Source organism: Lepisosteus oculatus, chromosome 12 (assembly GCF_040954835.1).
Source record: "Lepisosteus oculatus isolate fLepOcu1 chromosome 12, fLepOcu1.hap2, whole genome shotgun sequence".
Classification (NCBI taxonomy): domain Eukaryota; kingdom Metazoa; phylum Chordata; class Actinopteri; order Semionotiformes; family Lepisosteidae; genus Lepisosteus; species Lepisosteus oculatus.
In genome coordinates, this window is record NC_090707.1 from 26,913,309 (window position 1) to 26,939,959 (window position 26,651).

Here is a 26,651-nt window from a genome sequence, read left to right on the forward strand (position 1 = left end):
TGTTTTTGTTTCAAACTCTGAACATGCAGAACTTTTCTGTGTTTTTTTTTAAATTACTTCTTTTTGTCACAGGTTTGTCAAATAACCAGGATGTTCTTGACTCATTGACATTTTCCCCCTTCTCAAACACTGACCATTGTAGCTCTTTTAAAGGTGGCATCCTGTAGCAGATCATCCTTACTGGGTAGTGCGCTATGGAGGACCTATATAAATAAACCTTCCTGGTGTAGGGTAGAATTAGGCTAAGGCCAGAACTATCCTGTTTTTTCAATCACACCAACTGAGAAGTTCTGCATCCTTCTCATCTTTTCAATTTCCTATAATACTCTAACTATTAAGTGATCCTGTTTGTCCAGTAGTGCCATTATACTGGCACAGCAACAGTGACAGTTTGATCTAATTTAATGAAAGATGTACCAGGAGCTTGTAGATGTGGTTACAATACCTCCATCACGTGTTAACTTATTTAATAGAGAAAAATCATCTTGAAACAGCTGAAGCTGATTCTGCAAATAACACCTTATTTAGCTTTGTCTGTCTCTGAAGTGTCCAAACACCACCCACTAGTGCCTAATCTCTTATTAACATCCCAATTCCAGCTGCTTCGCTACATATCCCCCTTTCCAGTTCAATCCAATGGAGATTGCTACAGTTACTACAAAGCAAAAAAAAAACCTAGATAGAGCATCAGCATTACTATATTGAGACGCCATGAGGTAATAGATTGTAAAAAAGAATGGCAGCACAGCCAGGAACTACTGTGGTCTCAATGGGATAGTTCATACCTCAAAAACAGTATGGGGTGCTCTCAAGTGTAGGTCATCCTACACCTGAGAGCTCCTCGACCCATTTCATATGCATCTGTGTATACTTGGACAGTTTTTGTAAAACCTAACACTGTGGGTACAGAATTTTTATACATCACCAGAGTCAAATGTAAAAATGCCTCAGGAGTCCTATACTGTACTATATCAGGACCAAATATCTTGGTAGGCTTCATATGTGGCACCAGCTGCAATATTTTTCGAGTTTACCAGTAACATTGTGTCCCCAGTACTGTCTTTTCTGACAGTCTTTTAAATGAGCATCCCAGTCTTTAGTATGAATAATAGCTTCGAAGTAAGCAGAAGCAAACAAAGGTATAATTTCAAGGATCCTATCTTTGGAATGTTATGTGTTTACATAGGTCCTTCCTATGTAAACCAAAAGAAAAGACCATATATTGTTAGATCCCTATATTAAAACTACGGTTTCGTCAGACACAGACAGAGGCAATTCAACTAATTGTGTGATTCGTCAAAGTAAAAGTGTACAGTACATCTGAACTCATTCAGGATTGCCATAGTAAATGGGGTGAATACTTATGCAATCAACATATTTAATCTTTTGCTGATAATTTCCTTCACTGGCTCTCTGAAGCTTATTTTTGACGAAAAAAATAATAAAAATATTGCAATAAAGAAAATTGTCTTCAATAATAATTTTGACGATGTGAATATTTTTTAGTATGTTCTGTGCTTAATTTATTATTTGTTTCATATAAACAGGTTTAAGCAGCCAACCTCTGTAACTCTGTTAAAAAGAGAAATTGATGCAAAAGTTCTGCAAACAAATAACTGCGACACACATGAAAACTAAGACAAAGTAGATTTCTGGAAAAACATGAAGAGGCATATCTTTCCACAAACTAACACCACTTGTATGAAACTTGTTTTAAATCAATATTGCTAAGGCTTATTCACTACAATCTTTGTTGGCAAAAATAATCTACCGAGTACAGCAGAACCAAACATGAACATTTTTAACATTCTTGGATGCTCTTATTAGCCTGTGAAAATTAAACAATATTGGATTTACCTGAAGCTGTTGTTTTATTCTTTTCAGGTTGTGTCTTTGCAGAAAGTTCTGCTCTTGGGAGCACTGCTTTTCCAATTGTAACAACAGATTGTGAAAGAGAACAGTGGCCATCGATTCATGGTTTGCAGCAGTATCCCTGATTTAAAAAAGAAATAAGAAGTTAAATTTTTCTATAATAAATTCTTAATTCCATTCACAAAGCAAATACGTACTTTTTAGTATACTGACAATAATTAAGGCAGAGGAAAAGTGGCTATACAAAACATATTGTGCATAATAGTTTAAACTGAAAAGGATGAAGAAAAGACTTCTGGGCAGCAATAAACCTATTGAGATATCTTCAGCTAAAGTTCATGCTCTATATACAATTCTAAATTAACTGATGGGAAAGATTTCTGGAAGCAGAAGATGTATTGTTTACAGGGTCCCATTGTAACAGCGTCCCAGTCAGAAGAAAACCTAATATATCCATTTTGCATTTCCACTTTTATCCATGTTATTTTAAACAGACAACCATAAACAGATGATGCTACTCTCCTTAAACCATATCCTATAAGCTACGATTCTGTCAGAGAGTGGTTCTACATATCCCATGTAACTTAATTATGTGCAATTTTGTTTGCTATGCAGTAGATGTCTTCCAGCTGTGTCTTTTGCGCCACAGCGATAAGTGATAAGCACAATGAAAACACAATGAAATAAAATACTACTAAGTACATACTATCAGGCCATTAACTTTTCGTGTATTTTGTCTTCTTATTTGAAATGCATTGTGTATCAAATTCAATCTGTAGTTGCAATGACCCCCTCTTTAAGGCCCCTAATTTCTCCAATGAAGTCATGAATTTATTCATGATTAGAATTAGGGTTAGTCTAATTAGGATTATTATATAACACGTGTTATGTTGTATAAACACACTTGCTCTGGAATGAGGAGACAAAGACAAAAGACAAATATTTACAATACTTTTGAATATTGTATGTTATATTGTTAAAAATATATGATAAACTCTAATGCTGCAAATTTACCTCAAGGGCAAATTGCAATATTAACATTTAAATATATTGATCTAAACAGAGTGCAGACTTGCATCAGCTACAAGGCAATTTATATAAAGAGGCAAAGTAATTAAAATCACTACTCAAAACCTTTATTTTAATCTGGCCTCTTTTTTGTTTTTTATGTATTTATTTTCTATAAAATATGTTTTAAAACCACTATAATATATATTTTAAAGAAAAGGCTAAAATAAAGATTTCTAATTATGACGAGCTGCTCTCTGAGATACAGTGGTGCCTACAGCACTTACCAACTGAATACCACTTCGTGCATTCTAGTTGGCTGCATCTGTATGTTTCCATACCGGTTTAGTGTTGTGCTCAGAGTACACACATGAAGAGTTTGCATATGCCTATTTAAAGCTTATATAATGCCATGTTTAAGCAGATTTAACAAATAACAGTTTATAAAAAAGTCAAGTCAATATAACAAATATTACAAAGCGCTTTTCTGGACATTCCACTCAAAGCACTTTACAGGTAAAGGGGACTCCCCTCCACCAATGTGCAGCATCCACCTGGATGATGCGACGTCAGCCATAGTGCGCCAGAACGCTCACCACACATCAGCTATCAGTGGGGATGAGAGCAGAGTAATGAAGCCAGTTCATAGAGGGGGATTATTAGGAGGCCATAATTGGTAATGGCCAATGGGAAATTTGGCCAGGACACCGGGGTTGCACCCCTACTCTTTTCAAGAAACGCCCTGGGATTTTTAAGGACCACAGAGAGTCAGGACCTCGGTTTTACGTCTCATCTGAAGGACGGCGCCTGTTTACAGTATAGTGTCCCCATTACTATACTGGGGCATTAGGACCCACATGGACCGCAGGGTGAGCGCCCCCTGCTGGCCCCACTAACACCTCTTCCAGAAGCAACCTTAGTTTTTCCCAGGAGGTCTCCCATCCAGGTACTGACCAGGCTCACACCTGCTTAGCTTCAGTGGGTTGCCAGTTTTGAGTTGCAGGGTGATATGGCTGTTGGCTACATGTAGTTGTTTCTTAAATAAAGCTTAAATATTGGCTTCAATAACAGGACCGTGTAGCTTGTTCAATATTCCCACAACCTTAGTGTAAATAACCATCTTGTCTCCTGTTCTGTTTTAAATACCTCTCTGTTCAAGACTAAATACAGTACGTAATCCTGTTAGTGCATGACATTTTCTTAGCCCCCAAATTTATCAAGTTACCTTTCTCTCAAATATTCTATAACATACAGTAGTAACCAAAATTGTACAAACTATTCTAAATGAGCTCTTACTAGTGTGTACACATTTAACAAAGAACAGCAGAGCAGGATGAATGTAGGAAGAATGATTGTTTCTGTTATGAGTGTGAGCAATTTGCATTGTTCCATTAATGTGATCAGTTGTTTCCTCTTGAAGTCAGTAAAGGGCTGAACTAGAAAAGCTAGATACCATATACTTATCTATCTGAATTCCAGTTGTGAATAAAATCCTTGAATATTACACTCCTTGTCTTGGCTTTCCATACATTTATAACAGCTCGGCCCATCTATATATACCTAAAGTGATTCTAAATCACGCTAAAACACAATGAAGCTTTACAATATAAGCAAATTTCAATCTGTTGCCTTACAGCAGAGATGGAGCAATTTTAACTTGACTAATTTATTAATTGCAGCGTAAAGAAAAATATTTGTTTCTACCAAAATAGATTTTATATGGCTTTATTATTGTATCTTTAACTTATTTTTAAATGCCTACTACATCTGTATAAAAAACAATTTCCTAAAAAGAAGAGTTTTATCTCTGTTTTTAACCATATTACTGCAGTACAGCAGACAGCCTTTAACATTTGTAAAGTATTTCCAGTTAGACAGTACAGCAATAGACCCTGCTTTATTTTACAAACCTGTAGATGAATTATTAATTTTAAGTCTTAAATTATTTTTCTCCTGTCCAGTAAATACAAATTTGTTTAAACATTCCTAATTCGTCCTGTGTGGTATTGTTTCCTTGAAAATATGAATACATTTTTAAAGTGACTTCACACCTACCAGTCCTGGCTTTCAATCCACACAGCCAGAAACTGGCGAATTTCCATTGGAAAGTTGTCATCATAAAAGTAGTCCACTTGCTCCAAAAACTTTATCTCTAATTGCTGAATTTGTTTCCATTGACTCATCCTGCGGAAAAAATGAAAACAGGCGTGATTAGACCACATGCATACAGTGTATGTATATAGAGAGATACTTACCGTGCCTTGCACAATATTCACTTTCAGTGATGCCCCATTTTGATTACAAATGATGTACACATTTTAAAGTGAATATTTTTGGTTGAAACAAGTTAAATGTCAGCAAAAAAACACAGAGAATCAAAATTAAAACAAGTTTATTGCAGAACTAATCACTGACCATTACTATGGTAAAAATAAATATAGAATTATTCAGGGATAACATTTTAGAAAGACATAGATCAGTAGAAGAGAATAAACAATTTAAAGACACAAATATTCCTTTGAGCAAAGTGAAGCACTCAAATAAGGTTTAAGAGGAGTTATGCTGTGTAAAACCCATGGCACAACAGCAGGGAACGTTATAGCCATGCTACAGTCAGCTGTTAAGCATTTTGAGTAAAGAGGAATTGACATTAGAAGAATATTTCCTTTGACAACTGGCACTGCCCCTGCTTTAGTCAGAAAAAGAATGGATTTAAAGGATTTGTAAAGATCAGTGAGGAACAAACGGGCCATGTGATTGTAAATTGCCATGGTATTATTCATCAAGAAAAGATTAATCATAAATTAGAAGCCAAGATTTCTAATTCTGAACTATATTGGTGAAGACAATCAATTATGCTGTTGCTCAATCTGCCTTGAAGTATCATGATCTGCCTAAAGTGTATATAAGCAATGTTCATTTGCTAAGCCTCGGGAAGATTTTGGCACACTTTGTGGACTGTCTTGATCAAACTGATATCCTTTTAGTAGAAAAAAGGGGCAAACTACAACTAAATGGATGATGATGATGGGTGGCGGAAATAATTATTCTGACATCACCAAACATCTTAACAAACTCAACCTTTGTTTGCAAACTGCTAAAGATTTTTTTAAAGCATTTCTTGTTAAATATACATTTTGTTTACACCTAACGACAACTCTTCTATTATAACTTTAGTAAATTGCATTAATGAAGTAAAGACTTGGATGTGTGAAAACTTTGTTATTCAACTCTGATAAAACTGAGGTTCTGTTGTTTGGAGGCAACAATACTGATAGGACTACTATAACTTTAGCACTTAACTCAGAGGATTTGCCTCAAAGACTCAGCACATAACCTAGGCGTCATATTAGACACAAGGCTCTCATTTAACTTTCATGTTAAAACAGTATCAAAAACATGTTTCCTACAGTTAAGAAATATTGCAAAACTAAGGCAGTTTCTCTCCACTCAAGACACAGAGAAATTAATACATGCTCTTGTATACAGCAGGTTAGAGTACTGCAATGCCCTATTATCAGGCAGCACCTGATCTTTCAACACCTTACAGCGAATTCAGAATGCAGCAGCTAGAATTGTCACTAGGAGCGCAAGGTACGACCTTGCACTGTTTTCCGCTGGACTTTTCCACACCCCATGAATCCTTATTGTGTGTTAATTGATTGGCTCACAGATAAACAATGAGATGTATACTGTATGTTGTATTAATTATATTGGAAACTAGAGCACCCTGAGTAGAAATAGAAAAGCAGCAGAAATGCAAGAAATAATTTCTTGTATTCCATACTTTCAGCTGGAAGAAAAAGATCTGGTGTTTGGCTTCATATATGAAGTGTAAACCAGGAAAAGCTCTCGCAAAACAAATTGTGACGATAAACAGAATATGGCTACATCATATAATAGCTCAAGTAGGTAGCTGTGTCAGCATGTGTTGGCTGCAAAAGAAGTGACACCTGAAGAAGGCTCCACAGCCAAAACGTTGTGCTTCTTTTCTTCTCTTTTCAGCACGGAATAAACCTTTACATTATATAATTACAACAAATTTGAAGAGCCATCTGAATGTACTGTATAGTACTGAGACACCTCTGCACTGATGAAGACATACGTTTTTTTTACACTACAACTAATCAACAAATTAAACTGAAATCTAGCAAGAATAATGTGTATTTTACAATTTGTATATCAGGATATTATTAATGTTGTTGTTTAGGAAGTTATTAATACATAAGAATTAAGTTACTATTTTAAAGAGGGAACACAGGCACATCAGGCTGCCGCTCCAATCACTGTTTTCAGTTTTCAGTGTTTCACTGTTTCACTGTTTTCAGTTTTTCTTGTTTTTAATTTTACTTTTATTTTTTCTCCATCTCCCTTGTTTTTTACTTCCATAAAGACAATTTTCATACACTTGTAGCCATTTCACTTTGCAATTTTCACTACAACTGGATTTCCACTGTGACCAATTCTACTGCTGGCTACCTGATGCTGTGTTGTTGGACTGTGGACTCTTAAACCACCTACTACTGCTCTGTTCCAGGATTTTTCGCCCAGTTTTGTTGCATCATCCCATATTCCACCAAAATACTCCTAAGGTACTCCATGCTACAACTACTGTAACTGAAACTGATTTTTTTCCAGGTAAAATCAACATGAGAGCATTTCTCAGATATCAGAATAGATAGATAGATACTTTATTGATCCCGTGAGGGTGAGGGAAATTGCAGTGCAACAGCAGCTTAAAGACAACACAGCCACGGTGTAACAAATGATACAATAATAATAACAATACAATACAATCAGTACAGTGAGAAGTGCACTAAGAAGAGTTACTCACAGTCCAGAACACACAATGAACAAACCAGAACAGGGGTGAGTTTCCCGAAAACGATTAATCTTAGAGACTAACGAGCAACTTTACGACGTACGTACATAACGTACGAGGTACTTTTTCGTGCGTTTCCCAAAACCCCTCTAAATCAGTCATTTAACGAGCGAGTATAAAGTACTTCTTTGTTGACCCCTCCCCTGAAGTCCCTTAGCAAAAAGCATCACAAGTCGATTGAAAAGCAATCGATTGACAATACTTTCATTATACAGTTTTGGTCCTTCAGTGGGATGAAATAAAGTTGTGAAAAGGAATATGAAGTAAACTTCATAATTTAACAACCATTTAAGTGAAAGCGTATATTTAGGCACAAAATGGGACCCTTATTGTTCCTAAGAGAAAATAAAATAAATTACTGACATGCCATAAAAGAAAACCAAGATTAACTGCATGGACAGTGTATGCGTCCTGCACGATGTCTTTGATTTAAAGCAATATTTTTTGGCGCACTGCCATTGTTAAGAATAAGAGTGTTTCAGGAGAATAAACTGTTGTTATTTATAGTTATTGGGTGTATTGGAACTCAATGGAAAAGTTAACTACTAAGCTTGGCATGTGTCACTCAACAAATACAGGACCTATAATCAAATTTAAAAATAAGTAGGTCTAAGCTTTACCATCAACAATCATGACAGAACATAAAACGGTATTCGAACTTTAAATATTGTATCGACCGCGGGTTTCGGTACGGAATGGAGCATGCGTGGGACTCAGGGAATGAGGTTGAACAACACATTTATTAACTTGAATCGGGAAATGGCGCTTGCCAACACCGACTGATAGAACATATGTAGCATCTTACTACACACACTGAAGGACCTGTGCCTCCTCAAGAAGTAAAGTCGGCTCTGACCCTTCTTGTCAGAATGACCTCGATGTTCTTAGACCATTCCAGTCTATCGTTGATGTGCACTCCCAGGTACTTGTACGAGTCCACCATCTCCACTTCACTCCAATGCATGTAGACAGGAGTAGGTTTGAGCTTTTTCCTCCTGAAATCTACCACCAGTTCCTTCGTCTTTGTTACATTCAATTGCAGGTGGTTCTCCCCACACCACTCCACAAAGCTGCTGACCAGTCCTCTGTCCTCTTCCTCTTGCCCACCCTTGATACATCCCACAATTGCAGAGTCATCCGAGAACTTCTGCAGGTGGTATGACTTTGAGTTGTATTTAAAGTCTGAGGTATAGAGGGTGAAGAGGAACGGAGAAAGAACCGTCCCCTGAGGAGCCCGTGTTACTTACTACGTGTTCAGACACTCAGAGCTGAAGTCTCACAGACTGTGGTCTGCCTGTCAGGTAGTCAGTGATCCACGAGATGCTGCGAATGCAGCATCCAATGCTGCGTCCAATGTGATATACTGTATACTGCAACTCATTTGATGGCGTTTTCTTCCTTCATCCCATTGCAGGTTACTATCCCTGCTTTTCTATATGATGCAGCCAGACTTTTACACACCAGCGCTGACCTGAAAAATCACCTTGTTCATCAGCGCCTGGAACTCACTCCGTTTTCCCTTGGCTCGCTGATCCAGATCAGCATTACTCAACACCCAATAATCACAGAAAAAAAACTTGAATTTCTGTGCTTGACTGAAACCTGGCAGAGACATAATGACAGTCTCTCATTTACAAAATACTCCCTCCTGGTTACGGTGTGTTCGAACAATCTCACCTTTCTTGCTATGGTGGAGGCATAACTGTTATTTACAATCTCCTTTTCTTTTTAAGTCCTGCTACTGTACCTCCACTCTCGTCTTTTGAATGTCTGTTTTAAATGTCTCTTTTCCCCATGGTTTTTCCTGGCCCAAGCCTCATGATGCCTTTTAAAGTGAGTTTGCCAATTTACTTATTTCTTTTATGTTTCAGATTTAAGAGAATCCTTATTCTTGGTGACTTTAATATCCATATGAGAATCAGTTGATTCACAGTCTTCCAATTTGGCTAAGGTTTTTTGAGTTTTGTTGGAATGCTTTGATCTAACTCAGTTTGTCCTTAGCACAAATCATAACAAAGGACATACTCTGGATTTAATAATGACAAATAACTCTTTTGTTCTCACTTCTCTGCTCCTTTTCTGTATCACAGTCTTCCCCTCATACTCTGTAAGTTTTCGCAACAATCAGTTGACTAGACTAGGTTTGAATTCTTTACTTATCCTGCTTCTTTAATTCTTTAATTCTGTAGTGGACAAAGTTTAATAGCCCTCCGTCTACCCTTCACACCTTAGTACCTAATAAAACTTGAACCATCTTCTTTTCTCGCCCTGCACCATGGTACACTGACCGGATTCATTCAATAAAGGCAGTTTCCCGTAAAGTTGAACTAGGTGGCCCAAACGTTCATTTTCAGCCTTGGAGAGAGTATGTGTCTGAATGCAAGGATGCAATAGAATCCGCTAGATCCAGCTATTCCCCCACATCATTGAAAATAACTATAATAACCCTAGACACCTGTTCTCCACCATCCACAGACTGCTAAAGTCAAACTGTCCTACCACATTTAATGGTTCCCTTCTCTCTTCTTGACTCTGTATACCTCAGTAAACTTGTTAAAAATTCATGTATGAAATCTACCACCTGTCTATAAATTCCATCCCCACTGATTTATTTCAATCCTGCAAATCCTACTGAATACTCTCTGCCCCATTGTTCTCAATAAAATAAATGAGTCATTGAGGACTGGTACGGTACCAATGTCCTTCAAACTACTGCTGTTTCCCTTGTGCCAAAAAAAACATATTCTGTATGGCTCTGGACACCTAAACAATTTTCGCCTTAAATATAACTAACCTTTTCTTGCAAAAATAAAGAATGTTCTGTTATAATTCAGTTAAAAATCATTGCTTAACAAATAACCTTTTTGAACACCTCCAGTCTGATTTCTGATAACTTCACAGAATCTTCCCTGGTTAAAGTCACTAACAATCTGCTTATGATTCTGGTTGTGTTTCTATCCTTATTCTCCTTGACGTCAATGCTGCATTCAACACTGTTAACCATGATATCTTACTTTCTCTTCTTGAGACTGATTTTGGAGTTATTGACATTGCTCCTAAATGGTTCAAGTCTACCTCACTGAATCATAGTCATTTTGGCTCTCTTGGTGGCATTAGCTCTGAAATTGGTCTTATTAAGTCTGGTGTTCCTCAGGGCTCGATACTGGGCCCCTTACCTTTCCACATTTACATGTTCTCACTTGGTCAGCTATTAAGATTACTTGGTCTAAATCAGGGGTGCCCAACCAGTCAATCCAACGAGTGTTTGCCAGTCGATTGCAAGAATGTTTGGCAAAAAATAAATGGGCTATCTGACTATTTGATAACCTAATAATTCATTCAGATCTGTTCATGTAATGTCATACATTTTACAGCCCTTGTGTGTGTTTAACCCTTGTCAAATGGGTTGTAAAAGTCCCTTCCCCTGAGTGCTGGCTGATGCTGGAAAAAAGGCTACAGGAGTTCCATAAAGAGTGTCATGTGTGCCACCCACGAACAGTCTCTCGGTTATTGCCACACGAACCACACATTGGCTACAGTGCATAGTGGAGCGAAACAGACTGGCCGTGACACATTTGCCAACAGTTTCATAAGTTTGATTGCCTATTTGATAGTTGTAGTGTTATGGAAAAGTGGAAAAATTAAAATCTCAACTAGCAGCAGCTGGTTTTCACGAGGCCTAATACAAGAGGAAAAGTAGCAATCATCGCAGTGTTTGCTGAGGCTGCTGACTTGCTGTTTGGAGATTTCAAAAACAAAGCTGTCTAAACCTTGCCAAAAACTGTTGCCTGAAATCAGGGTTTCTCAAGTCGTCTTAACATGGTGAATATGCCCAATTAGGATGACCAGTGACTTTTGGATTAAGCATTCCTCACAGACTTGACCGAACTGCTGAATGAGCTGAATGTTGAGCTACAGGGACAAAATAAAAATGTCATCGACATGATCAGCAGTGTCAACACTTAACAAATATATAGTGTTGTCAAGTAAGCTTCTCAGTGCCAATACTCACATTAAGGTAGGATATTCTTTCTTCTAAAATTGGGAACATTACTTGTTCACCGTAGCATGAGTCACTCGCTTTTATTTGCTTTCATTTTAGTATTGGGTATCGTTATTGTACTGATGTGCCCACAGTTTCCTTCTGTATATCATACTGGTAGATTGCATTGGACTGGCAAATGAAAAAGTAGATCTTACATTAAAAAAAGTTGGGCACCCCTGGTCTAAATGATAATTTGTACACTGATGATACTCAAATCTACATCCATACCAAACCTGACACTGATGTAGCTGTCTCTGCTCCCTAATTGCATCTCTAACATAAAAATAGATGACTCAAAATTGCCTTCATCTAAACTGCAACAGGACTGAATTCATGCTTCTTGGCATCCCCATCAACTACGTAAAACCAATGCAGTCTCAATTTTCTACATCTGAAATTTGACTCTTTGAAGAAAGTGGCATTGCACTGTCAGCATTTTTATTCAAATACCTCTATGAACAGATATTTTCATATATCAAGTCAGTTCTTCACCCCACCCAAGGCTGGTTTGTGAATAAGCACTCAAAGACATGTGTACTTCTTAAAAGTATCAAATTACCATAAAGTTTGAGACCTCATCATCAGAAAGGGTAAGGATCATACTAAGCTCTGAGTGCCTAAAATGCAAGTAAAACTATAATTAATGTAAAAAAGTATCAGTGGCATGCAGTTCCATAAATAGAAGTGGATTTTGGCACACCACTTCTGAAAAGTTGTTCACCATAGTGCTACAACATTCAAATTCTTATCTTTTACTTTATCAAAATAAGCCTAACCAAAACATTATTTTACATACAGCACATCGTCCACCTATCAGTCTTTCTTTTAGCAGAAAACCACTTATTCCTGCTAAATAAACCCTGTTCATCACAATGTATACACACAAACAAGCACAATTAAACAGACATTAACTAAGCTGAAATAACATCTATATAACAAGAACATCCATCCTGCTATATGAGCAGAAGCTGAGCCTATAAAACAATTAGATAATGATTATGGCAAATGCCGACCCCTGGACCCACAATATGCGACTCTGAGGCAGCATCTCACCAGATTGTAAGTGCACGTTTTGGCAGTCTGTCACTGCTATTGGCTTTCAGAACCCCTCTGGCTCCTAGGATATACCAATGGCCCCCCTTTTGGAGAAGCTCACTCAGTCCCAAAAAACAGTCCATCACAGAGGTATTAAATGAAATGGCTATCGCTCCTTTTCATCTCCTGCAGACTGAATTAATTTTTTTCCAATCCACTGTAGAAACTAGAAAAAACAAAATTTCTGATACACTCCTTTCTTTTTCAAAAAAACTATTCCTTACAAACCCAGGGGCACACTGATACTAAACCAGGCTCATCCCCTAAATAAATGGCCAAGCTTCCCCTTTAATAGAAAGATGTATGTCCCTTGTCACTTTGGAGACCTGGCATGCCACACTTGGCTTAAACCTTTTGCTGCCCAGTTCCCACTTCAGCACTACTCTACAACTCTTCAGGATTCAAATTATATCCAGGAATATAGGGATACAAAAACACTAATTTCACTCTGGTTGTATCAATCGTTAGTTAAATCCACTCCAACACAAACAAATATTTGTAAGTTTCTTCTAGATCTCTCTTAAATCCACCTTACTTGACTGGGAACAGGACTACAAGCTGGATGCTGATGTTTCAGTAGAGGAATCCATTATTAACTCCCATGCCATCTAAGCTACCTGCACTTCTGAGAGATAGGGGAAGAATGAATAGGTAGAGAGCTTAGACAACCCACCTGCCTAAGCAATCCTGGCTACTAATTTAGCCCGATAGTAAATTCTAGGGCATGTGAAATTACCACTTGACCAATCAGATCAGATCTTTTTCCTTCCAGTGGCATTCCAGACACACAGGACACGAATCAGGCAATCAAGCCAGGTGTTTTCAAATTTCACTCACAGGGGAGGCCTTGGCCAAAGCCTTGGCTTTTACTACCACAATGATAATGACCCCCTTATCTAGGATGCTGGATTGCATTTGCTGCTCAATTGGATGATTGATCAGTACTGGAATGTAGACACATGCCTTCATTCTTTTATTGAAGTCTTCATAGTGTAACCTCCAACTTGATAACTAGTGCCTACCCATCTTACAGCTAATAAGGATTTTGGGGTAAACTGGTTTATGAAAAGTATCTCTTTAAGTTTATACATTTTGGCAAAATGAATTCAGAAGGCAAAACCACCAGCCATATCACAAGTGGTAACCCACTGACGCTAAGCAGGTGTGAGCCTGGTCAGTACCTGGATGAGAGACCTCCTGGGAAAAACTAAGGTTGCTGCTGGAAGAGGTGTTAGTGGGGCCAGCAGGGGGCACTCACCCTGTGGTCCATGTGGGTCCTAATGCCCCAGTATAGTGACTGGGACACCATACTGTAAACAGGCGCCGTCCTTCGGATGAGACTTAAAACCGAGGTCCTGACTCTCTGTGGTCATTAAAAATCCCAAGGCGTTTCTTGAAAAGAGTAGGGGTGTAACCCCGGCGTCCTGGCCAAATTTCCCATTGGCCCTTACCAATGCCTCCTAATAATCCCCATATATGAATTGGCTATATTACTCTGCTCTCCTCCCCACTGATAGCTGATTGTGGTGAGCGTTCTGGCGCACTATGGCTGCCGTCGCATCATCCAGGTGGATGCTGCATATTGGTGGTGGTGGAGGGGAGTCCCCATTACCTGTAAAGCGCTTTGAGTGGAGTGTCCAGAAAAGCGCTATATAAGTGTAAGCAATTATAAATTATAATTAAAACAGATTTTATTACAAAGAAACACAGTATCATCCAACCATTTATTCAAACCAACCATGAAACAAGTAAGGCAATAGGAGTCTTTTTCCCCAAACAATTAGTTTGCAAACATGAAAGCAAACAGCTTATGCTTTACAGCAAACTAAACACAATTACAGACTAGACTTGGACTATCCTGGAAGGGGCCGTGAATCCTGGGTCCTTGATTGCGGTACCTCAGTCCCCTTACAAGCCTCAAAGATTCCCTCCTCCTTTGTGAAATGTCCTTACTTCTTTTGTCGTTGTTATGTAAAAAGTCAGTATCTTCACAAAGGACTGAAGAAGGTCTTCTAATCTGAAAAGTGTAATTATAGAGGACAGGCAAGGATTTTCTGCTATCACACAAATTGGAATACTTTTTTTTGTTTTGTTTTGTTCATGGGCAGATGTACTGTAGCTGTGGCTCAGGCAGTCTTCCAGGTTATTGTGGCTTGTTGACTTCTCCTTATGATTTTTCCCTTCCCCCCTCCGAACAACTTCCTTATAAAATCTTAAGCTCCTCCCCGAGGCTCACACAAGTGTTACAAATGATAGGAGCAATTACCCAATTAAACAAATAAATCAACTTAATCCTGGTCAGGCTTCAGTCATTGAAGAATAGTTAAATTCTCCAATAAGACACTTTTTGTGCCTTTTATTAATTTGTAGCTACTGCTACAATAGACCTTTAATATTGAAAAAAGTTTTAAAATAAGACCTACAGATAAAAGGACTGCAACATTGTTTATTGTCAAAATAGAAAATATCTTAATACACAAATGTAAAAGGGGAACATTTTGCAGTAATGTACTTTGACAGATTTTCAGTTTTAAGAAGGTATTTACTACAGAATGCAAGTTAAAGACACAATGCAATGCAGTGGTAGAATAGTGCATTATTACATATTCAGGTACATTCCTACAATGTTTTGTTTTGTGAAATTACTAAATGGTTCATACATATCTAAGATAAGATACAGTAAATTTCAACAAAAACTAAAGAAAAAAAATGAAATATTTTGATTGCATAAGTGTTTTACTCGTGGGAATGCCGGCTCACACAGCACAACCACCATGGCAACACCTCGGTCTACCAATTCATCAGTTGCCATGTTGACAAGATCAGGCCAATTATCGAAATCTCCAGTGTGCAACTAAAGCTCCCGTTTCCAGTGGAAATTTACATCTAACAGTAACAATATCCCATTCTCACTCATCAAGATTTTCTCATGTCTGGGCATTCTTCTTTGTGTTCTCTAGCTGTGTTATCCCTTGGCTTTGACTCAATGCTGTTACAACCTTGACTTTGGACATGTTCAAAACACTTCCACAGTGTTCTGCCTGCTTCTCGTGTTCTGCCCTGGCCTGTACAACATGGCAACATAGCTTTCCAGTCCCTGCTGATGTGAAGCATCACATAGTGCCATTACCATACTTAACAGTAGGGATGGTATTGACAGATATATGAATTTCGGACACTTTTAACAACTTCTCAACAAACACAAAGTGCAATCCTTCATTATTCCCCGAACAACAGACTCAACCACTGCCCACTTGGAAGTACAAGCACCATTACAAAGAATGCAGTTAAATAACGCCAATCACACAAAAACATCTAAAATGCAAATAGGTATTTTACTCCACGGTAGGAATGACAATCAGGACCATGGCTGGTAGCCTAGGTGATAAAACTAGTCAAGACAATGTAATCATTTTTGACCAGTGATGATAAAAATAACGGTAGAGGCACATGTTATGTGAGAAAAAAAAAACGTCTTAGTTACCATCAGTAAAGCTAAAAGCAATGCATGTGTCTTGAACTGAACTTTTAAGAACGGTGGTCGGAAAACAGTTTTGAGTGTGGAGAAAGAGTTTTCGCATGTTGCTGTCGAAGCAGAGCATACTAAAAAGGCCAGTTTAAATGTTAATAGGCTACTGCAGCAACTGTTTAAATGGTTTTGTGGTGTTCTGACAGCAGTCTCTGAACAGTCCATTTCTGAGGCCTGGTCCTCTTACATTAGGGACATGAGGAATTGGTCCGCAACTTGGTACACTTAATGTGACGTGAAAATGTGAAAAAAGGACGTGAAAACCATTTATGAAAAAATAGCTAGCTACAGACTAATGAAAAAAGGCATGCCAATGCTAACCAATACACCGTCCCAGTGAAATTATAGCATACACAATTAAGTTAGAAAACTTTAGAGGTCGAACAGAGATGCCACGGCTGGCACGGAAATAATAACATCATGTAAACAGGCCTAATTTAGTCTAATATTCAATTAGCCCTACTTTTTATGTATTCTGAGTTGGCGTGCAATGTTTGGTCTACATCACTAAGCGAATTTGGCGGGGCTTGGCATTGAATATGAGAACTGTCCAGAAATGGAACCATCCAAGCGTGCTTTTTTTAAATTACATTTGTTTTCCATGCTAACCTGATTAACTTTGGCGAGCTCGTACTGTATACACGCATGTATGCTTACTCGATGTTGCACCACAACTGGCGGGATTTTTTATTTTACTCCAACATCAAGAGTTTGACAGCGACTTAGACAAATATATATATCGACCTCCCCATTTTATTTGTTTCATTTTCTTATTGATTAGAAACGCTATGACAATCAAAACATCAATTTTTCTTTTAATTAACTGGGTCAGAGAGGAATCTCTCTTTGACTGGGTGGGCCATACTCACCCGTACCTATGCCTATGAATACCTATGAATTGGAGTACTGACATTTTTTCCAGAGGGGTACAAAGGTCCATCTGGGGGGGCATTGCCCCCCAATGCCCCCCTCCCCATAGCACCGGCACTGGTGTGATTACCAGAACAGACGTTCATGTTATAGAGTGACATTGAAGAATGACGTATCATAACAATGAGCAAATGCGTGCATTTCAAAAGTTTGAATATCATAATTTTATTAACTGGATGACACAAAAGGTTTCCAAAATGGAGGTGGGCAGGGAAATAACCCAAAACAGTATTTAATTGAGAGATATTAATGGTAGCAATACATGGATAAATTGTAGTAATCTACTGTCATCTCCTAACCATACCCCAATTGCCCCAGTGCCCCCCAGCCTGGGGGCCCCAGGCTTGAGCCCGTGCATTAATTAATTAATGAGCCCGTGCATTAATATGTCCCTGCACTCAGGTACTGCTTTGTTAAAAACTCAATGAGGATGGGTATTGGGTATGAGATTTGTAAATAATAAATTGTTTGTGCAGTAATACACAGTTTGACTGGCGTCAATGTACTGTGTTGTTTTAGGCAGTGTGTAAGAACACCAAATTTCAGAAAGATACAGTGTATCATTTCTGCTTGCACTCAGATTCAAACTAAACTTAATCAGTGTTTGATTGTTACAATTTAATGATTAAAACAAACAACAGATGTCAGTACACCACAAAGTATTTCCAATAGGTACAGTACATTCTATTGGCTAATTTGAAACAAATTAGCCATTTTAAATTAACAAATTTGAAACAAATTAGCCAATTTTTTAAAGGAAGATAAATTATTTCCAAACACTACATTAGAATCAGAAGTACAATACAGTTTGACTAGTTCTCAGCCCCATTTAAAGGTAAAATGAAAGGGAAATAATTTTAGAAATTAGAATTAACATATACACAAAAGATAAAACATGAAAGACTAAGAGGACTCAGATAGACAAAGTAACATTGAAGACATGTCTTCTTCAGATCTGAATCCTGTGTATGATACTGTCATCAAAGAAGTTCAAATTAACCTTTCTTACAGAGTGAGAACATTGCTTAATGGAATGAAATAAAAAACACTATGGGGATTTTGAACACTACTGTTATTCTTAGACATATTTGTTATTTTAATAACCTATTTTTAGGAATAAAGTAGTGCACATACAGTATTTTATGTACACAAGTGCCTTTTCATTCACTTTATCACAACACACACACCACAAATAACGTGATTTATTCAATTTTTACGTATGCTAAAAAATTGAGCCTTTTATCTCTAATCTTAAGGTTCTTCAGACTCTACTATCAGTGATCTAGGTATCTTAGCCTGCTGATTCTTCAGAAAAGTCCAGATATTGGCTTCAACAATATGGTTGGATAACTTGTTCCGTACCTTTGGGTAAAGACAGGCCTCCTTTTCTCTGTTTTAAATTACTACATGAGTGCAAACCTATCTATATAATTGTAGCAGACAGGTCCCACCCAACTGGGTGAGCTTGTTGTGGGCCCTCCGTACACGATCTTTTCTCACTCTGACACTCACTGTTTCTTTTTTCCTCCCTCTAAATATTAAACTTCACAGCCCCAAACACAGTTAACACAGTGATTTTTTCTTTTCATTTTTTCGCAGAAAAACACCCAGCAACTCAGTCTCTATTCACGCTTTCTAGGACCCTTCAATGTCTATGCAGTGTAGACACACTCGATTTTCGTCATTGCAAGAGAACCAGCAATGAGAGAGGCAACTACTGCCACTATTCTTCAATATTGAGTCAGGTTCCTTCTTGCTGCATTTCCTGCTCTCTGGTCTTCACCCAGGTTCACCAGCAGATCCAAGAACATAATTTGATCCTCAATCTTCCTACATTAAAGGTGAGGGTCTTCAATTGAGTCTCACCAACCGCACATGCATAACTCAGTATTCACCTTTTCATTCCTTGGTCTTTCCATTCCTTACACTCCCCGCCACACAGTGGCTCCAAACACTTCTGAGAAGCCACCCTGTCTGTATGCATTAGGATGTTTTTTTTAGGGATTTTATATTTAGCCTTTGAAAGGTGATATAATTTATTTTATTTTTTTGTTGAGCCAAGAGCGTAATAACCCTCACACCTCACCCTTACACATCAGGGCTGCAGGACTCCAGCTGAGTTTCTTGCTCACTGGTATCACAGCTGCACATTCACAACTTACCAATTAAGGCTATTCTAGTCAGTGACCACAAGTTACACACAAGATTTTCATTTCCCTTCACTTGTAACATCTAACCTAAATCTCTCAGGCATGACAACACAGGAGAGAGTCCCTGCTACAGTCCAAAAGTAATTTTTTGTTGGAAACCCTCCTTTGTTGTTCCCTTGCAGGAAAGAAAATTCTCTGTGTAAATTCTCTCTACTTGCAGTCTTCCTGTGCACTACTAATTTCACAAACAAACATTCTGGCAGCACTCGCTAAGTGTCCATGAGTGATATCCTTCCATGCCACACCTCTTTATCCTGTGCCCTGGCATATTCAATTAACCATGGGTTTCTGCAGCCTCTGCTGTCAAACCCTGCCACATCACTAGCAACTAACTGCAGCATGCAGTCTATAGCTGCTGAAGTATGCTTTCACCAGTTGCTCTCTCAGAGCCACAGGGGACAACATAGACTCCATCTCAGTCTCATTTCATTCACCTCCATGGCATTCACAGGTTCACTGCCACTGCACCCTCATACAAACAAACTCTCCTCATGGATCCTCAGTTACACAACGCTAGTACACCTACAGCTGATACTGGTGCTTTTTCCTTGAACTTTTCCTTAAGGCTGATAGCCCTTGGCTAACTAGACACACCGTGTCTTTGGGGAACACATAGACAAAAGCATCCCAGTAGTTGCCATCACTTTCACTCATACCCAACTGGCCTACATACAATACTCCTGCAGCTGCCAGTCTCTCACTCACACTTGGCCAGCCTGCATCACACACAACCATTGTGAGAGAACTCAGCAGTTCTTTTAAAGTAATTTAGAAAGGCTTAATACATAGTACTGCCTGTGGCATCATTACATCAAACCATCAATTCCATACAGCAGTGGCTTCCTAAACAGACACCGTCTGACAGCCTGTTAAAGTTATATATAAAGAACATTGAGTTCTTTATATACAGTTTGCTAGAAGGTGGTTACCACACACACATACATTAGTTTTCTAGCTTAATCATCCAGCAAATCTGATCTTTTACTACCTCTTAGTCCAGATTTATTTCTGGCTTTACCTGTTATTTTCCATTACCTTTAATAATTCAAACAAATTGTTAAAAGAGTCCAGATGAAAAATAAGCACATAAAACATTGCTGTATGCACATTTACTTTGATTTTCTCAACCCAAAGATGATCTCATTCTACCTATTAGAAAGGCTTAATAATAGGTAGAAATATGAGAAATACAATGACACAGACATAAAGAAAGAAAGAACGAAAGCAGCATAGCTTTGAGGGTAATACATTTCGCAGTATAAATAAATATCAACAATATAGGTTTCAGACAAAACAGCTAATAAAATTCAGAACTCATAAACATGCCTGTCCAATTAAATGTTCATTTCTTGTGAAGAACTACTATTATTACACATACAAAACAAAGAAGAAATGCCAGACTTATGCATTATACAGTATAGATCCTCCCTTGCTTTCAGATATGTAGAGAATCCCAGACTAATGTCAGCTATTTTCTGTAGTATCTCACCCTCCCTCACATCCAGAAAAACAGCATGTACTCAGTGTGACTCATAAATGACAGAAGTGGTCAAACAGGTTCCAGAAATACCAGCTTTCTGCTTCTTTATGCTTGACAGTAGTGACAGTGTGATGCATTGTTTTGGGTTTAAGCCAGATGTAATGTTTTCCATTTAGACCAAATTATTCCACTTTTGGTCATCTTATATGACCACAAAACCTTTTACTACATGTTTGCAGTAACACTTAATTGATCAATTGTAAACTCCATGTGGGATTTGAGATGGGCTTGATACTCAGGTGAAGAAGGCTTCTTCACCTGAAGAAGGCTCCACGGCCGAAACGTTGTGTTCTCTTTCTTCTTTTTTTCAGCATGGAATAAACCTATTACTTGTTCCGGTACAATATACATTCTACTTCCTAATGGTCAAATTCACAGTGTTTAAAGTGATATTCAGTGTCTTTGACGTTTTATGAAGCACTTCATCTGTTCTACAATGTTACACCTGAGGTATTTTGAAAGCTCTGTATTTGAATTATGTTTGAAATTCATTACTTCACTGGGGGACCTTACAGAGAAAAGTACAGCAGGGTTTCAACATTTGAAATTGATAACCCCGTAGATTATAATAACCACTTATTTAGTTTTTCCATTAAGTATTAAATAAAGAAGCAAACACCATCAAACAGATGTAACCCTTTCCACCTACACACCATTTCACTTTTGTCATAAATAAGACCTAAAAATAAATCAATGCAAATGAAAAAAATACTGTTCTTTTCATAACATCAAGTTTAAAAGGGAGGAGGCTTCGACTCATTACATGGTATGTAAAAGTATTAAAAGTATTTCCTGAGAAGCTGAAAAAGCTCATCAATGAGAAGTTATTTAGGCAAGAACAAGTCTTCAACAAGGAAGAAATTTATCTTTTAGACATATGGCATGCCCCAGATGCTGCACTAAGCCCTAAGCCCTTCCTCCACTATCACAAGTGTGGACTGTGTGACCATTCGAGGGTGCACCATTATAAAAAGGTAATATATAAAACCTTGCACAATATCACAAAGCTTATGGTCAAAAAGCTTTTTGTTGTTCATTCTTAAGAAACATTAACAAAATGCTATCACACGAGGGTGTTCCATTACCTTTTTCTATAACAATGCGCCCTTGAATAGTTGTGTACTTGAAGTACACAATTGATCTATGTCACAAAAGTGCGGACTTGGAGAAAGGGCTTAGGGCCCAGTGCAAGAATTGGGACTATACTTTATATATTAATTACTTTATATATTGAATACCTTTATACTATTAAATACTTGTGCTATTAAATATGTACAAAATACACTGCAGGTAAATGAATATTCATCACTCCAAATGAGGTGACGAAATAAAAGCTTTATGTTAAAACTTCGTACCAAGAATACATACAGTTGAATCTAAAGTAGTCTAATTAATTGTTTTTACATAAAATATTATGAGTTTTAAAACTGTTAAAAAATTAATTTAACTAATGTTGATGTTTAACTAATGGCAACCTCTCTCTGCTTTGATAGGCTACAACTTGAAATGTCACCATTCCGTAAAGAATGAGGGGTAATTTCCTTCAGCAGAGTCCGCTCCAATGCAGACTTCAAAGAAGGGTCGCTCTTGAGCACCCTTGTGAAACACAAATTTAGAAATGGAACACCCTAAGCCAGGGGTGCCCAACTAGTCGATCGATCGCAAGAATGTTTGGCAAAAAATAAATGGGCTATTTGACTATTTACTTTTTTCAATAGCCTTAAAATTAATTCAGATCTGTGCATGTAATGTCATACATTTTACTGGCCTTGTGTGTGTTTAACCCTTGTTGAATGGGTTGTAAAAGTTCTGGCTGGCACTGGAAAAAAAGGCTACAACAGCTCCGTAAATAGTGTTGCGTGTGCTACCCAAGAACATTCTCTTGGTTATTGCCGCACAAACCCCACATTTGCTACAGTGCATAGTGGAGAAAAAACAGACTAGCCGTGACAAATTCACCAACAGTTTGATAAGGTGGATGCTGCACATTGGTGGTGGTGGAGGGGAGTCCCCATTACCTGTAAAGCGCTTTGAGTGGAGTGTCCAGAAAAGCGCTATATAAGTGTTAGCAATTATTATTATTATTATTATTATTATTATTATTATTATTATAAGTTTGATTGCCTATTTTATAGTTGTAGTGTTTGAGCGAAAATTATAAAGCAAACAGACTGAAAACGTACCGTTACCACAAGGAATGGGAGCATGATTATTTTTTGTACCCGCTAAAAGTGAGTTACGGAAAAGAAAAATGGAAAAATTAAAATCTCAACTAGCAGCAGTCGGTTTTCACGAGGCCTAATACAAGAGGGAAAGCGGCAACCATCGCATATTTCTGTGTGAGCCACTTCCTGGCTAAACACAAAAAGTCATTCAGGGATCAAGAAATTAATTTTAAAAAAGCGTTTGCTGAGGCTGCTGACTTGCTGTTTGGAGATTTAAAAAACAAACAGTTTTGGCTAGGTTCAGACAGCTGTTGCCTGAAATCAAAGAGTTTCTCAAGTCGTCTTAACATGGTGAATATACCCAATTAGAGGATTACCAGTGGCATCTGGATTTAGCATTCCTCACAGACTTGATTGAACTGCTGAATGAGCTGAATGTCAAGTTGGAGGGACACAATTAAAATGTCATCGACACGATCAGCAGTGTAAACACGTTAAAGAAAAACAACTACAAGTGTTCCCAAGTAAGCTTCTCAGTGCCAATGCTCATATGAAGATAGGATATTCTTTTTTCTAAAATGGGGAACATTACTTGTTCACTGTAGCATGAGTCACTCGCTTTTATTTGTTGTCATTTTAGTGTTATTTTAGTATTATTTTAGTTGTCATTGGGTATCGTTATTGTACTGATATGCCCACAGTCTGTTTTTCCTATATCAGAGCTTCAAATTCATACTGGTAGATCATGCTGGACTGGCAAATGAAAAAGTAGATCTTACATTAAAAAAGGTTGGGCACCCCTGACCTAAGCCCTTGCAGACTTAAATGAGAACACATATATGAAGGCACAAGGCCTCACGTATGCATACTTGAACAGAGCCTTCGGCAATCAATATAATTTAGTTTTTTATTTTTTGCAGTGTTTGGTAACTAGGTTTTTAACTAGAAAAAATAATAAGTTAGAGCATTCAGGGTATGATTAAAACTATTTGTACTGTATACTTATCTTTTATAACTCAAATTTAAATGGGGCATCAGAGGAAGTAGGGGAATACTTTTACAATTTGTATTTATTATTTATTTAGAAAGTGAATAAAATATATACTTTATTTCATGCTGATTGACATTACCTCATCAATAAGTAGTAGCAAATATATTTTCATAATAACAATTAACTAATCTACCAAGAAAAAAAAACCAACAAAAACAGGCTTCACAAAACAAACACTCTAAGCATAAAACACACTTAATGAAGTTATCCAAATTCCCCACTCTTGCTAGTAATACAGAAAGAATTTGCTGACCTAAAGAGTGACTGATACCTGGGGTTTTTCTCAACACCACAGACCATAGCACCTACAGTAGGATATTATTACTCTGCGCGTCAAAAACCAAAGACACAGTGGATAAGATTTCTAACAGCATAATTGGTAAATATGTAAGTTTCCACTGCAATAACTGGTCAAAAAAGTTTTGAATATACATATTTTCCTCTGTGAAAACAGTATACCCAAATTAGAACAAATCTGAAATTATATTTTGCATTAGGATGGGTTCAAGAGGCTTTTCACAAGATCGTTTATGTCACAAGAATATTTCAGTTTTTCACATGAAGTGAGTGGGTGGGGAAATCTTTTTCAAGATGATGAAGGCCAAATAGTTAACTGATAGACATCATGGCATATTATAACCAACTCATTAAGATGTCTTTGGAAACCAAAGTATTGTGAAACAGTAGCCAAGAACGATGAAACATAATTACTGTATTTAGTCTTTTGAAAGCGCATTGCAAAAAGTGCCTTGATAAAATAAGCTTTACATAAACATCATAGTAATTTATCCCACAGGAGCTTTACACATACTGGTGTCTTCAGTAAGAAACGTTTCATTGTTTCCTAGCCTTCTACGAATTTAAGAGATATTTTCCAAGGACTATTAGAAAGTAAATTTTGATTAATAAGAGAAGAATACAAACATTTTGGCATCTAAACATTACACCACCTATAAATCACTTCATTAAACCTCTAAATAAAGTTTTAAATATTGTGTTATATATCTAATGAATAAAAAACATTTAATTTCTGTTCAACAGAACACAACTGAGTCAAAGAACAAAAAAAAAACATCGAGTCTGACTTTGCTGACGGAAATAGACTCAAGATTAATTCGTTTTGAATTCCCCAATAAGATTGGTTTATCTTGTTATCTGTTGTGTAGAGGCTGAATAAATATTTAATTTCAATTAAGATTTGTAACGTCTTTATATTTTCGTAAATCCGCAGAAAGTGATACTGTATAAGAACTGACCGACAAGGGCAGTAGTAGAAAGTGGGTAAGCAGAAAGTCTCTGTACAGGCAGATGCAGTTCGATAGGAATAAAGAGCTCGACAATTATTATGTATTCTCATATTTATTTATAAAAGGTTTATTCATCATTATACAGAAACCAAAACATAACGTCCATGCTCACCTTTTGCCTCGGCTCGTTATCCTTTTTCGTTATGCACAAGCTTCAACCTCGATTGAGTAACTGAATACGGTACATGTGAACCTGTTCCTCTTTTCTACGTTTGGTTTTGTTTTCGTCATCGTGTAGGCTGTTATTATTTGATTGCATACTACGAAACGCCTCTTCACTTTTAACTCCTCAAGAGAAAAAAAAATATTCAGTAGAAAAAGCATCAAAAGAAAAAAAGTTCAAAGTTGGTTTTTGGCTGTGTTTGGCAAGTTAAAAAATGTGACAATATTACCAATCAATATGCTAATAAAGCAGCAGTGCCTAATAAATCAGTCTTCTCATATATGTATATGATTTCATTATAACGTATAAACACGTGCGTACATTAAAAACTATTATTGTTTAAAAAAATCAACTGTCTTTGCAAAAGTTACCAAACATTTCCTGAAATATATTGACTTACCTTAGTCTAGTCCTTATAGCACTGAAAAAGGAGTCCAGCTTCATTGTGATCAATCAACCAATCAGTTGGGTGCAGCCCTTGTGCCAGGGTCCTTTGCTTGGTTTTCATTTTGTCTGCAGCTTTTCATTGAAAGCCCTCTTTTGTCCCAGTATTAGTAGGAAAGTGAAAGTGTCATGGCACAGTTCAGCAGAACTCTTAGTTGGCTGGAGAAGTTGGTGGTCACCCCTTGGTGAGAACCTTTGACTGTAATCTAGGTCGTGCAAAAACACAACACAGGAACACTTAAGTAAAGTTATGAACCAGAGAAGGCCACTTAGCCCATCTAACCAATCTGATATTTAAGTATATAATTGATCTAAGACTATCTTCTAGCAGTTTCTTGAAAGAAGCCAGGGTATTGCCTTCAACATGGCTATTCTGTACTCCCACGACATATTGGATGAAGAAGTGGTTC

The 26,651-nt window shown here is 37.4% G+C and overlaps 1 protein-coding gene across 1 annotated transcript in view; it reads right to left on the reverse strand.

Annotated features, from left to right (window-relative positions):
* stat4 (signal transducer and activator of transcription 4) overlaps positions 1-25,832 on the reverse strand; it is a 132,126-nt gene extending 106,294 nt beyond the window's left edge. Inside the window, exons 1-3 of the mRNA XM_015359317.2 lie at positions 25,747-25,832; positions 4,936-5,064; positions 1,858-1,993 (exon numbers count right to left, since the gene is read on the reverse strand). Of these exons, the coding sequence (XP_015214803.1) occupies positions 1,858-1,993; positions 4,936-5,063 (264 nt within the window). The 5' untranslated portion in view covers position 5,064; positions 25,747-25,832. The remainder of the gene's footprint in view (positions 1-1,857; positions 1,994-4,935; positions 5,065-25,746) is intronic.
* Between the last annotated feature and the right edge of the window lie 819 nt (positions 25,833-26,651).